General features: G+C 39.2%; 1 protein-coding gene across 1 annotated transcript; it reads right to left on the bottom strand.

Annotated features, from left to right (window-relative positions):
- Nucleotides 1–3,314: 3,314 nt before the first annotated feature.
- On the bottom strand, nt 3,315–9,136 carry LOC306828578 (transmembrane protease serine 9-like). The gene is made up of 10 exons (XM_079351099.1): nt 9,050–9,136; nt 8,820–8,967; nt 8,614–8,746; nt 7,412–7,675; nt 7,159–7,318; nt 5,288–5,365; nt 5,055–5,199; nt 4,775–4,913; nt 4,381–4,638; nt 3,315–3,885 (listed from the first exon to the last, which is right to left on the bottom strand). Exons 1-10 carry the CDS (start codon nt 9,120–9,122, stop codon nt 3,730–3,732), a joined length of 1,554 nt encoding a protein of 517 aa, XP_079207225.1. The 5' UTR covers nt 9,123–9,136; the 3' UTR covers nt 3,315–3,729.
- Between the last annotated feature and the right edge of the window lie 6,360 nt (nt 9,137–15,496).

Genomic DNA, 15,496 nt, shown 5'->3' with positions numbered 1-15,496 from the left:
TAAAATGAAATGAATAAAACGGTGTGTGCCATATTGTTTTGTTTTGATATTTTGAAATAAGATTTTTTTTTGGACTAAAATTAGACGGACACACTCGCTAAGATTTTGCAAAGATTCAAGTTTTTGAAAGGCTGTCAACATGCATTGTTCAGGCTTCTGGGGTCCAAACATGGCAAAACAAGTGTCAGGAATAATGTTGCTCTAACGTGCAAGGTGTCTTGACTGTGTTGACTCCCCAACTCTCCAAATTGAAACTTTTATAAATGTGACAACAGACCTCTTAGAAGGATTGGAGAGCCTTTTGGTTACAATCCTGTTGAGAAACTAAATCTCAGTAATTCTATATGATCTATATGAGTGTTGCAGCCTCCACCAGAAAGCTGAACAGGAACATATCTCTTATCACTATTTTATTTATCAGCCTCATCCTCCTGCCCTCCTAACTAAACAGTAAACAGCTTGCAGTGTGAGGTGATAAGTAATTGCCTGTTATCTGTTCACGATTCTTTCTCCTTGTGCTGATGAATGAAGTTAATCATCAAACATGCCGTTAGGTTGTGCAAGGTTAACATTGCATAGTTTGTAGGGCACATTACTGTCCTTCACCAGCTGGTTACAATTCTGCCTTTCCTGCTGGATCCTGTAAAAATGTTGGGACATTTACTAGATTGTGTCTTTCAATTGTCTTCTGTAAATAAAATGTATTATGTTATTTTATTTTAATGTACATGACTTTGGTTAGCTGTGGTTGTTTCCAAGTGCTTGATCAAATAAAGTTGGATTGGATTGGACAGTAAGGATCTGTGGAGACATTCAATGAGAGCAGTTATGTAACAGATTTCCATCCAAAGAATCCAGACTTGTCCTTTATAACTGGGTCGATTAATGTTGAAGTGTAACACTTAAAAAGCATCTATAAATGGTTAATTCACAAATGTTGAGCAATACTGTTTGATTAGTCTGTGATGGCTGTCTTGCTGATACCAGCCCTGTCTCTTTCCTCGTAGTTTGATGTTGCCCAATAATAAGTGAATGCTTTGTCTTGTTTAAGTATTTTTTTATTTGAATCGTTATTTGAATGACATATAAATCTGAATAGCAATTGGAAGTTTAGAGTGGAATTTTTTTTTATCTGTAATGTATTCTACCAATCTTGATGTTGCAACTTTATTGAAACGGACAACATTGCCATTGTACTTTGAATGAGGCCACAGATCATTGTCAGTGTTTTCAAGGCAAAACCGTTTGAAGCTCACAGTAAGAACATGCAAACCCACATGAAAAGCTCAAAGCTATGTGACTGAGGTCTGCTGATGTGTGTCGAATGCACCAGCTAAGTTGGCGTTCACAAAATGCAGTGTCAATGGAAGAAGTGTAGACGAGAAACAAAAAACAAAATGTGTCATGGAATTATACTCCACCAAGGTACACAACAGACAACTTTCTTTTATGGTAGCAAAATGAATTGACAGTAAACCATGTTAACCCAGGTCAATCCTGAGGATGTTCTTGGAGACTCGGCATGTCCCAGGCTGTAGCGCCCTCTCTGGCTTTCTCAGGTGTTGTTACAAGGATAGAATGTAGACTCTTAATATGTAATACGGCAAATCTCCAAAGAGTTACTGTAGTTTTGTTTTTCTTCTTGTAAGCTGTCTGATGAGTTGCCTAATTTTTATCATAAAAAAACAAAACAAAAAAAAACTTACAAGTCATTGCAGTGCAGAAACGTGAGGAATTGTAACACTTAACTGCAGTTTCAGTTAAGTCGTATGGAGCATGTGCTTAACATTGGTTGGGAAAAAGTATATCAATTTGGGTACAAATATAAGGTGTTATGAATTCAAAAGTTTTCACTTAGTAGGAAAGCAAACTGAGTATTTCATAGTCATATGGGTAGACCTTTTTCTTTAAAACTTTTTGTCTGATGAAGATGTTTGAAATCACTGCTTTGGAGCTCCATGCCCTCATAAGGTCCGAAGGTTCCTGTACTCTGATTATATTAATTTAGATAAGCGCTAGACCTGATAAGATAGTGTTTTATTATCTCACTGCTGCTTTGGCAGACTTGTAAAAAGATTATGTCCATCTTGGAATGTGTTTGGTAGTTTGTGTTGCTGTGCTGAGCTACATGTTGATGCAGTTTACGCAATAGTTAAGTATGACTAATAGAAACAAAAAAAATAGAAACGAATTGAATTGAAACAAACAATAGAATGCTACACACATACATTCATAAAAGTCAAAAGTTATAAATGCCGTATGAAAGAGGAAAGTAATTGAGTGCATTCAGTGTAGCCTTCAGTGTTGTAGGAGTATTTGATGGTGTTGTACATTGCAAAGATGACAAATTTCTTGTTATTCATTGAAGGAGATACTTAAAATACCCAAATGTTAAATAGTATAAATATTGTACATTAAATATTACTGCACTTTAAAATATACAGTATGTATTGGACAGTAAATGTTGAATATTATTACACAGTGAATGTTAGTACATCATAAATAATAATGAACATAAATAAACGTTATGCATCATGCTCATGCTATTAACCGTAAGTCCTGCTGAACTTCACATCAGTGGTGGTTCAAGGGAGAGGTTCGTTCACTGCTTTGGTCCACACTTCAATACTTTCACAACTATACAATTGACTACAATTTCAGCTGTTATTTAAAGTTCATGTTGTTGTTTAGGGGATCATTTGTATTTATCGATTAGATATGAAACAAGAAACCTGCAGAATGTTGCACATCACTATATATTATAAATCATATCGTAAAAAGATGCCACCTTATTATATAGCCTTGATGTACATTGACAGTTCCTCTGTGTTTCTCTATTGGCCAGCAGAGGGGGTTGTGCCCTCCTGTGTCTCCTTTCCAGCCCTCATGATTGCCAAAGTGATTGTTGCAACAGGGTGAAGCATGTACTATATAATAATCATTTAGAGCAGGTTTCTTTTGCACTATACCCATTAGTCACCTTCATACTTGATTTGTTTTCTTTTTAAACTACTTGTTGGAAGGTTAAATACTTGCTGCCCATGCAGTTAGCTTGTAGAGACCGTTATCAGAAAGAGAGAATTTCAAAGGGGCAGAGGCAGTATACTTTGGTCTACCTCTCAGATACCTGACACTCTTTTGAATCTCTCCCTTCTCTGTTTGGTGAGACTACTCAGCCACATCAAATGAACCACAATCAACTGAACTCAATCTTCAGACCTACTGGGTTCTTTGGTGGTATAATTACCCAGGCCACTGAAACATACTGCATGACAACAATGTGAGCTGCATAAAACAAAGTTCACAGATGCATGTTTGTTTTTTTGTTTTTTTATTTCAGACAGTCACAGTTATTTGATGATGGCTCCGGGTAGATTTATTTTATTTTGTGACACTACATTTTTTGTACATCAATAGGACTTAAACTTCAAAAGGGGAACTCTGAAGTTTGATAAGTAGCCTAACTTTGGAAAAGCTAACATACTAAGATGATATTCCTCTGTTAGATGATACATATAACATAACTACGGAACTACGTTTTTTTTTACAAAATACATGTATTTGTTAACTAATTGTATTACATTTTTAAAAAGAAGGAAACAACATGACTTAACAATCTACAATGACAATAGATACAAGACTGCACATGTTTAAGCAAAATGCAAAAATTCTTTCTGTCAAGGCTCAGTGAAATACAAAACAAGATGATTGGATTCTGAATTGTTCTGTTTAACAGCCGTTTTTCTTGACTTTATTGATCCAGCTCAGATATTTCGATATTTTTGTGTAGACGTTTGGATAATTTGGATAGTCACAGTTGTGTCCATTGTAAGACACAACACCAACAGGCCTCCCATCACACACCAGAGGGCCGCCAGAATCACCCTGTAAGACAAAGCATTTCAATCAAAATCTTTCTTTATTTATTCATATTTTTTATGAGGGGTTGTATTAAAAAGAGTATTACAATGGAACTAGTTGTGATAAATCAACACCCAATAATCCAGCTAGACTAAAGAGTACCACTGCACGCGACCATGACAATAGATACATTAAAGAACCAACAAAAGCACAACTGAAAAGTTAACCTGCTGTTTACAGGGCTGTTTCTGTTTTTGTCTAGAAGTGGTGAGAATACTACAACATAAAACACACACTAAGGGATTTATTTATTTATTTATTTATTTTTTTTACATACATGTGTACCTGTGTTTCTAATGAACGGATCTGCAGTAGTGTATACATTAGCTTTTCTGAATATATAGCTTGTCTTAACTAGGGGCTGTGCTGACTTTTATCTACTGAATTTAGTAAATGAGCTATTTATTATTAAACCCCAGAGACAACTTCATATTTTCCATAAAGAAACAGAAAACATACCTTACAGAATCCTTTGTCTGTCTTATATCCACCTGCACAGATAACATTGGCAGGAAGATTACCCTTCCGTATTCTCCCACAAGTCTTATAGTCAACCACAGACACATCCACCTCTTGGAGTACATCAGCAGATTGACCACCAGTTTCAGTGGAGCCCCATCCAGCTACAGAACACTTGGCATTGTCCTTTATTTCTGTCTCAGACTTTGGAAGTTTAATCAGCTGCACTGTTTTGCTCAGTTGAGCTTTCTTCAACAGCTGGAGACACAAGAAGTGAAATCAAAAAGTAGCAAAATCAGATGTAAACTACAAGACTACAATTCAGAGATGTTTTTGTTGTGGAAAAAACGCACCATTCACCCCTGAGACAATTCAGCTGTTATACAGAACTTACTTTGAGTAGCATGATGTCATCACCAGTCTGTGGTTTTTGGTAGGATGGATGTTTGCATATTTGCTTCACGCTGTATCTCATCGTGCCATTATTGACCCTCTTGAGATTGTGGGTACCAAGAACAACACTTGTTGGGGCCCTTATGAAGTTAAAAGGTTGTCAGTAGCTTTTTTTAAGCTGTGCAGTCAAAACCAATAGAATACAATCAATTCTGATGAATGTTTAAGGTTACGTATAAGGTTATGTTTTGTTTTGTTTTTTAAATCTGTTTTTTACTCACTTGCAGTGTGCAGCAGAGACTACTAAGTCTTTCCCGATGAGGAATCCACCACATATATGTATACCAGCATCATTCTGCAAGGAGGCCATATACCGCATATGGTTGTCTGGGGCCTTTTTACCATGTATGATTTCATTCCTGAGGGCTGTGAAGGTAAAAGAGAAAAGAAAAATGGTTAGTTAAAGGAGCGTTATGTACACTGCAGATCAATTATCACATTCATAAAATGCTACCTTTAGTTTCAAGACATGCAAAAAGAAGAAAAAGCAGACACTTGCGCAGAGAATGCATCATGTCAGCAACAAATTCAACTTTTTGGTTTTGGGGTCTCAGCTCGACCTATTTATATACTTCAGTTTGCTGAGTAAGCAAATCTGCAGTTTCCATTTGCTTCACCTCAACTTTTGTGTCTCGTATCTTGTGCACAAGAGCGACCTTTAATTTGCTTTTAGTGGTGAGTGCATGTGGTCAGTCAAGAGATGAGGCACCGTACAGAAATGCAGTTGTAAAGCCTGATATATAAAGCCTGTGGTCCTGCTGCCTGGAAGACCTGCAGCACACATTCAGTATATCTATATTAGGTGATCAGCATGTGATGAGCTCACAGTCTGTAATCATAAATCAATTCATGACTGTTTGATACCACTTAGGCCACTTTAGTATGAGTGAACTTTAAATCTAGAGGAAATTAAGACATATTTTTGTACTGTGACTAAGAGGTGTGTTGGCTCTTGTCGCTTCAACATCACACCTAAATTCTGTCTCTGTCTGAAATAGAAACCGCAGTATGGTGTCTGTGCATCAGTGTGCTCACATTCTCAGTAATCACTCTGGAGTCGTGATCTCTAACTGGAAACTAAAGGTCAGAAGGAGAACCTTTGCATATGTCACTGTGTTTTCTTGAACCATTATAGTCAATGACTTTTGTTATAAAATCTGCACTACAGTAATATCAATTATGAGACTGGCTTGCCTCGAAAGTTTGTATCCCTCTACTTTTAGATAAATAAATGGGAAAGTATTTCTGGAAAAAGAGCATAACTCAACTAATCTTTTGATTCTTGTGTGCAAAGCAAGAGGAAGTAGAGATGGTTGGGTTTTTGTGTTGGTTGCATCATTTTAGTGACACAACTGCTATAAACACCTTCCACATTCCTTTGAATGTTGTTGTGTTGCAGTGAGGCTGTAGATATTTGATTAAGCTGTTTTTTTATGAATAGTTAAGATTCTGGTGATGCTTTCTTTGTGGGGCTGAGACAGATTAAATAGCTACTTTAGATTAGCATTTTAATGACAGCCACTAACATGAAATAGAATCTCAGCCTGTGAGAGAGATGAGGGTAAACTAGCTAATTATTTAGCTAATGAATTTGCAATGGATGTTGATAGTTTAGCATTAATAACCTGGTGCTTGGCTCCACAGCAGCAGCAGTGAAATGCTCTGCTCATAGAGTTAAGAGTCACAGTATTATCATTTTCCCATGTGATTGATTTACTTAGCTATTTTTTTAAAATATATTGTTCAATGACACTTTGATTGACTGTATTTTATTTATATTAGATCATTGTGCTGCACAGTTGTTTCCGTGTTTGCGGATACAGAAAAATGAGGTTTGGCTTAATGAAAAAAAAAACGAAGTCAACATCAGGGGCACAGCATATTCTTTTTGTGGTGGATCTTTGTGTCACAGCCAAAATAGGTTTCTTCAGAGACCATCTTGTTTAACCAAAGGAACCACCAGTTGCAGAAGCAGAAATGAGCAGTGATGTTCCCACAGTCACAAAAGCAGCGAGATTGATTTCCTTTTTTTTCTTTCTTTCTCTGTAACATAATTTACAAGACAAGAAATCTAAATGAACCTTATTAACCAAATTTTAATTGTGAAAACTTCAGGTATCATGAAAAATACATCATAGACATGCAGAAACATCGTATTGGATATGAGACGTGTGTATTGGTTTCCACTGATTAAAGTCACAGAAGGGCTGCTTTCATTTTAATAGTCTGGCTAGTCAGAACAGAACAACTTACAGTCACAATACAATCACACATTATACCTCCACTAAGAAGAGATCATTTTCTTAATGCGGTTACATTTTTAACAGCTCTTTTTCTTTTGAATCTCTTTGATCCAGGGCAGATATTTGGAAATGTCGGTGTAGATGTTGGGAAATACATCTGGGTAGTCACAGACATTTTTATTGTTGAAGGAAACAACACCAACTGCCTGCTTATCACACACCAAAGGTCCGCCAGAGTCGCCCTTTAAGGAGAAAACAAGTTTAATTTTGTTATTCTTATAAGATCTTTATATCTTCTGTGTGTATTTACTACTAGCAGGTTAAAGAAAACCCACCTGACAGAATCCATTTTTTGTGCCGTATCCACCTGCACAGATAACATTAGGAGGAAGCTTATTTTTCCACAGCTTCTGACACTTCACCAGGTTAATGACAGGAACTTCCACCTCTTGCAGATCATTTACAGCTGCGCCATTAGTTCTTGTCATACCCCATCCAACCACAATGCATTTTTTGTTATCTTTTAATTTCATTTTATGACTCGGAAGTTTAATTGATTTAATTAGTCCTTTTTTACCCAGGGGAGCTTTCCTTGACAGCTAAAAGACATCAAACAAGAAAGAAAGTGTTACAGTCTCACCAAACAGCCTTCATACAATGTGCCTTTTTATTCAACAAACTTCAGGTAATTAAAGATTTTGAGACATGTTTTTTTTGTTGTTGCACACCTCACATGACAGGACAATCTGACAGAATATTATGTAATTAAGTTTTGAGTAAAATAGCATGCGTCAGTATCTTACCAAATTAATAAACTTGAAGCTACACTCTTTGGTTAACTTGTGAGAATCTGGAAGTGTTTGATTTACTGTGATTTCTGTGGAGATGAAACTTTAACAAATGTTTACAGTGTAAATAAGGGGAAAAAAACATTCTCATATGTTTATTAAATCATAACAATCGCATCAGTTAGAATTACTTGCAGATGATAAACGCTTTTTAAGCAACATGCTCAAGAGTCGAAAGGTTCTTTAAACTTTCAACCAAACTGCTTCGATGTGTCCCACCAAGATGATAACACCCAGGAATGGACTATAAGAGAGATAAGATGCCACTAACTCGTCAAGCTGACCTCTCCAAAAGTCAGTAGTGCATTTTATTTAAAGACAACCCTTGATCAAGTCACCAAAACCCTAACCACTTTGATGCACTCCCTGCGTAGTAGTGTATAGCACCCTGGCATCTGTCCACTAATGCATGTCCACAGGTCCTGTTGGTGCGTGTGTGTGATTCAGGCGTATGTGTGTGAGAAGAATGTCTCTCCGTAACAGATTATAAAATCTGAATTTCGTTCAGGGATTAAAAAGTTCAAAACATTCTTCTTCCTTTTTTTTTAGGTTAAGAGAGTATATTTTAACCTATGTATATTGGATGCGCGACATAACCACCAGGCCCGGCGCTCAATAATAACTAAACTGTTATAGCGCGTAATACAACTTCCTGTATTGGGCCTATTAGGTTGTGTAGAAATGCTTACTTTGAGGAGCATGATGTCATTCCCAGATGAAACATTCACATAGGAGGGGTGCTTGCACTTTGTCACAGAGTATCTCATGGCTTTAGTGACTTTGTTGAGATCATGTGTGCCAAGAACAACACTTGTGGGATTCCTACACGAAAAAAAAAAAAATACTGAGAAATGAACAGAATGATATACAGTAATTGAAGAAGAGAGACACTCACCACTGGCCACAGTGCGCTGCAGTGACCACAAAGTCTTCTGTTATGAGGAATCCTCCACATATGTGACCATCTTTGTCCTGCACAGAGGCCATATACAGCATTGACTTCTCCTTGGCCTTTTTGCCATTTATGATTTCACTTCCCATTGCTAAAACGATATAAGGAGGACATTTTATATTTTCATCTTTCAGTTTTTAGCAAGAGAACATAATCTGATTTGGTAATCTTACCATTTCCTGTGAAACCTGTCAGGACAGAAAGAAGAAAGAGCACCTTCAGAGCATGCATGATAGCAATCCACATGTTGTCTGAAGACTATCAGGGACCCCTGAAAATGACAGTTTGTTCTTTCAGACCCTGTGGTTATCACCTGTCAGCCTTGCTTCAGTCACATCCTGTCTTATACGGCAACTGACAGGCAGTATTGCTATTATCACATTCAGTGTGACAACTAACAAAGTCGGTACTGTGTTCTTTGATTTCTTCCTTTCATTGTATTCAAGATGTTTTGTTTTGTATCACACTTTCAATCACTTTAAGTCTCTGTATTAATAAACCGTATCGACATAACTGACTGAAATAACAAACATTGACCCCCAGTGTGTGGTCTATTAATTGGTAAAGCAGTGGTCCAGTCCCTCCACTGGATATGAAGCTGAACACTAAGTTACTGCAGAGCTCAGTTTGCCGTTTTTAGCTTCATGTACCTGTGCCTGATGTGTTTGATATTTATGTCGTTATTGTGTTGAACCATAACTTCTTGTGCTGATGGAATTGCCTCAGATGGTTAGGGTTAGGTTAGAAATAGGAATTATTATTACTCAAAATTGTTTTTTTTATTGATGTCTCTGGGCCCCCGTTCACAAGCTACAGAAGCTTCTGGGGTTACCCTTTTTTACATGATCATTGACAACCGTATGTGTATTGAATTTGTATTTTGTATTTTAAAATGATTTGTAGAATAAAACGAACCTTGAAACCTTGAAACCTAGAGGCAAGCTGTCAGTGTATGAATGTGCACGATGATTAGACCAGTCCTCTCAACATGTAAAAGTTGGGAGCAAGCCCTAAGCAACTACAAAGTTGTCAGAAGTTGTCAGAAAACTAGAAAAGCATTATAAATGCAGTCCACTAACCCTTTTGTGCTGAAGGGTTAAAACAGAATTTTCCTAATTTACATGTGGCTTTGCTTTTGTAAATCACAAGTTTTAATTTTTTAAGGAACTTGTCATTGACATGTTCAACATTCCTAACATGTAAATAAGAGGTGTAACATCATGTATGGATGAACTCTATTTCAGTCTTTACATTTACTGGTTAGTTCTCAATAATATCCAGCAGAGTGTGCCAGAGTCTGCATTAAGACTTTTAAAACTGCTCAACTGTTTTGCCACCAGAGGGCACTGCTTCTCTGTCAGTTTATTCTAAGGTCATGTCACAAATAGAGCTGTCGAGTTACTCCTCCGAACAGCATCTGTCTGATGTTTTGGTCCATTAAAGTCAACGCCTTCATTTTAAGAAAAGAGTACACATGTCATCACCCTAAACATAGTCACTCATGGCCATGTGGAGCTGTTAATAAAGAAGGAGGGTGATGTTATTTTATTAATATATATTTTTAATTAAATCATTTTATCAAAGAAGGAATTTAATTCAGAGATTACAAGAAGGTCTAAAAAGTGCACACAGGGAGAGAAGACATGTTCAATATGAAAGCAATTCTGGACTTAAAAGAAATTCAAACTATACAAAATAAAGCAATCATTAGCCATATATTCGACATTTATGGTGCAGCTATCGGTGTATAGATCTAAAACATCTGAAAAACAGCAACAACACCCATCCTCGTTCATTTATTGAACACAAGACCTCAAAGTAACAAACAAAATCAATGACAGCTAGCCTCACTGCAGCCACTTTGTCTGATCACCATGCTGTAGAAGCGCAGGACAAGATGAAGTCACTGGATTTGTACGAGAAAGCTTCCCTGTGGTTTTGTTTTATTCTAGTGTCCGTGCATGTGTGACAGTCATTAGGTCAAAGGTAGATCCAGGTTTGCTCTCGATACAACTCCCTTAACTTTCAAGTTCTCTTGACTCTGTATTTTTTCACTTATATTTCATACCCATCATGTTAAAAATATATGTTAGTGTAATGAACATGACAATTTGCTCAGGAGAAATAATACATATGGTAGATGACATTGCCCCTTGATATGTAAGAAAAGATACTGTATTAGAAGAATGATCATGTTTGCTTGAACCTGCGTATTAAATGTGAGACTGTTTAAAGAAACATGACATGACAGCTACCATAAATTAAAACACGTGGAGCACCCCCTTCTGACTGGGTGTACATGTCTTTAAGCCTGCATGGATACATGTGTATTGATGAGACATGGGTCAATCTATAAAGATTAGATTGAAATAACAACAAAACAACAAAAGAGCAACAACAAACAAACAAAAGGAAGGGGCAGAACATCAATCGGTCGATCTCTAATGTGTAGATTCCAAAATGAGGTCTTCAGCTCAATATTTCAGTCGGGGGTATTTTGGCTTCATTCTTCAACAGGATGGTGGAGACTCATCATTCATTTGTATTCAGTCCATGGGCCTCACTCACCATTGTCCTCTTCAGAACTAATATTATAAGAAAAACCTCATTTTTAAACAGCAGAATAGTTCTAAAATAAATTTAAAATTGTTTTAAATAATAATAATAATAAAGTTTTAAAATTGATGACTGCCATTTGTTTTTCCTAATCACTCTTAAAAAAGGGGCTCTTTAATGCCCACATAGGGGCATATTAGGACATGTCTTAAGATAACATTTGTTAAATAAAACTGATTGATTGACTTTATCGCTGTTGGGAATTTTCAGGAGCGAATACCTGACCAACGGTTATGTTGGGTTTTATGAAGTAAAATTTGATTGTCAAAATAAATTAATAATTAAGTTTATTTAATTATTAATCTAAATCAATAATTGTTATTAAACTGCGTTTAATAAACCTCGGGGCACCACCCTGTAAACAGGGAACAACCAAAATATTACCAATATCAGTCTCAAATTATTTAATTAAATACCCATATTAATAATTAATAATCTGTATTTAATTGAAGGTGTGAAATCCGAACACAAAGCCCTTTCACCCAGCCTAAGTCACAAAGCAAATTCACAGTGATCACAAACAACGACTTTGTAAAATATAATAGAATTTATTTAACAAAGCAACATCAAGTTAATCAATGAAACTCAATCAAACAAACAACCATCATAAGCCAAACTACAAGTAACAAACAGAACAAACAAGCGTGGCACATGTGTGTATGTGTGTGTGTGTGTGTGTGTGTGTGAGAGTGAGAGGGGGAGGGACAGACAGAGACAGACAGCGATCAAAAATGGCGGCGACCACGCGTGGTCACGTGATGGCGGACACAGAACGTGATCTACGTTTCAGCAGCGTCTGGAAAGCCACAGATCTATGTGTGTGTGTCTACCGAAAGGTGTGTGTGTAAAGGCGAGAGAGCGAGAGAAAACAACGCACCTCGACAGCTCAATCTCGGACTGGAGCTCACCACAACTCAGAGCATAGTAACTTTCACTTATCAGAAGCCAGCGGCTGGATTTGTATCAGACAGCGTTCACACTAGTCTTTCTGATAATGAGTCTATTGCCCGGTTATGACGCGGGAGCTCACAGATAAACACAGGGGGCACAGCGACACAAATAAAGGAAACAAAAAGAGATTTTACTCTAGTAAAATCTAAGACACATCGGTCAAACACCAAGCAAAATATTATCACCGTTTCACCATAATAACTCAGTTATTAAACACACTCTCTATATCTAACTGCCCAGACCTAGCTAAGCCTCACTTGTCACCGTTTCGTCCACGGTTGATGAAAGGAAGAAAAGAGGTCCTGGAGCGGCCTTCCTGCAGTTGTTAGCTGATGGCGGCGTGTGTGTCCAAAGGGGTTGAGCAGGGCCGTCGTGTCCTCCGTCGAGCGAGGTGATCTCCGTGGGTGTCCTTTCTTTAAAGGACGGAACGAGACGTAATCCTTACAATCTCTCTCTATACCGTTTTAACACGGGAGAAATAAACGATCTGCTTGGGAGATGCGTTCAAGTGGATGATCTAAGCTCGGAATTTCGGACGTCGGTGTGCTTCAAGGCCTTTGGATTAGCTGCGCGCCAAAACTTAAACAAAGAGCAGCGTGCTGGAAACAGGAACAAAGTTGGGTATCTTCGGACATCGGCAGGCGACGTTTGAAAGAGGCAGAACAATGAAGCATGGCTGGCTTTATACCTCCCAGACTTCACACCTATGTGTTAGGTGTGGCAAGGCATTCTGGGAGTACCTGCAAGGCATGCTGGGATAAAGAGTCTTTTGTTGTAGTTCTCCAAACGACACAGCCTGAACTTTGTCATTTTGGCTGGACCCCAACATCCCCCCTGGCCTGAAGAGCGGGATGCAGGTCATGGTCTTCAGGGCACTATGGGCCACCAGTCCACGTGCTTTGGAGATACTTGTACAAAAGTTAATTTGGCAAACAGTCCATAAATTCAAGAGGCATTTGGTCTGGGCAGACATTGAGGCAAAGTCTGGGCAGACTGTCTAACTATGTCTAGCGCTAAACATCAAAACATAATCAGACATTAGCGAAGCATTGCTGCTCAAGGTGCATTCTTTGACAAAACACATGAAACAAACAAACAAGAGGAAGAGAGAAAGAGAACAGTTTCATGTGTAGATGTGTGGGCTAACTCCTTGACTGGGCAGGAGAAAGCCTGTGTGTGTTTGTGGCATGTCAGTGCGTAATGTACATGTACATGTAGAGTCTCACTATGGGTGTGAGGCCACAAAACAAAACAAAACAACAACAACGAAAGCGTGAGTAGAGTTACTGGATTTTGAAATGGGAGCTACTCACGCCTCCCCAATGTGGAGTCAGAACCTGGTTCTTTGTAAGGGCTGGAGGCCTGCCACTGTCTTACCCCATCTATCACCCCCCTCGGAATTGTGCTAGTCATTTCACTGCCGAGACCTGCTTCCTTATGAAGCTCTTGGGAACTCTGGTTATACCTACCCTTCTGACTTAGGCTTCGGTCATCCCGAGAGTTCCTCTTGGGAACTCTGGTTATACCTACCCTTCTGTCTTAGGCTTCGGTCATCCCGAGAGTTCTGTTCAGGTCTGTCAGTGATTGACTCCTCAGGCTGGAACCTACCCTATGGCTGGCTCAACCCTTCACCCCCCTGGCTCTGTCGTCTTCTCTGCCGGTGACGTGGTCTCTTGGACTTCTTCATAGCACGAGGCAATTTGTTGCCTTCAAGTGCTACGCCACCTCTGTGACTTTCAGGCTCAGGGCGTATGCGTGTCTCCCACACTGCCTGTGCTAACTCCTTGACCTCTTGCATACTCGGCTGATGAGTTCGGTAGTGCAGCTCAACAGTTGGCCGCACACTGCTATGCAGGTTGTACACGAAGATGGACTTGAGAGTTCCATCCTCGTCCATACCTGGAGCCCTATGTCCCTGAAAGTATGCTGACCTTAGGCGCTGGTAGTACTTTCTGGGGGCTTCATGTTCCTGGTGGAGGACTTTGAAAGCACCAACAAGTTTCTCTGCAGGGTAAACGAAGGTGGAGTATTCCTCGCACAAAACATTGCAGAGTGCAGAGTACTTTTCTCTAATCCTGGGCCGGAGGGTACTGATGAAGTCATGAACACTGTTGGAAGTTGTCTTCCAGATCAGCCTGAGTTTTTCACAGGTGGATGCATCAGGGATTTCACGGAGGAGCAGGTTGATCTCTCTAAGATAATCGACTATTTTAAAGTCTGTATTATCTGGATCAAAGCGGGTCGCATCATCCACCAGAGAATCAATGAGCTTTGTGCGCATTATTGGATATCTGGGTGAATAGGAGCCATCCGAGTCATCAGACGTGTCATAACTGCTCAGCTGTGTATCCTGTGGTGGGAACCTGCAGGTGGCAGCAGAGGGCCTGATGTACTCTCTGCCTGTGGGGGCTGAGAAGTCACCCCCCTTCCCATGGGGTGATTCAAACCTGTCAAGGTGTGAAAAAGTGTGACAACTGTCAGTGTACCGGAGCGTTTTCTCAAAGGGAGGGGCTCTACAGTCAAAGTCTTTCTGTTCAGGATTAACAGGGGGAACAAGACTTTGTTCAGTCATTAGACTATCCTGGCTGCTCGGTTTTCTACTGAGCTTTTTCAGCAGGGGCGTTTGATCTTCTAAGGGGCTTGGTGCACGATCAGAGTCATATCCTGACGACGTGGCTTGCTCTATGCTTACCTGTGCTCCCTTAATTAATTCAAAGGCGTCTAACACCTTCTGCTTGGCAGTTCGTAGGTGCTGACGAAGAGATTTGTTCTCTTCCTGCAGGGATTGGACCTCTGGCTGGAGTGTCTCCATTGAAGCACTGACACTCTGTCTGGTCCATAGACCATGAGTTACAGTCTGGTGGGAGTTGCCCGAGTCGTCTGAAGACTCATAAGTCCTCTGGTCGTCCAACATGTCTGTCTCCTTCCTCCAGGGATCTGGTTCAGTATCCCATCCCTTGTGTAGGGCTTCCTCAGCTGGCGTGGGGGCTGCGGTGCGTACCTGCTCCTCCCGAATCCTGGGTACCATGACACTTTCTTTCATTCGTCTGGCT

This window comes from Symphodus melops (assembly GCF_947650265.1).
Source record: "Symphodus melops genome assembly, chromosome: 8".
Taxonomy (NCBI): domain Eukaryota; kingdom Metazoa; phylum Chordata; class Actinopteri; order Labriformes; family Labridae; genus Symphodus; species Symphodus melops.
This window is presented reverse-complemented; position numbering and strand designations above follow the sequence as displayed.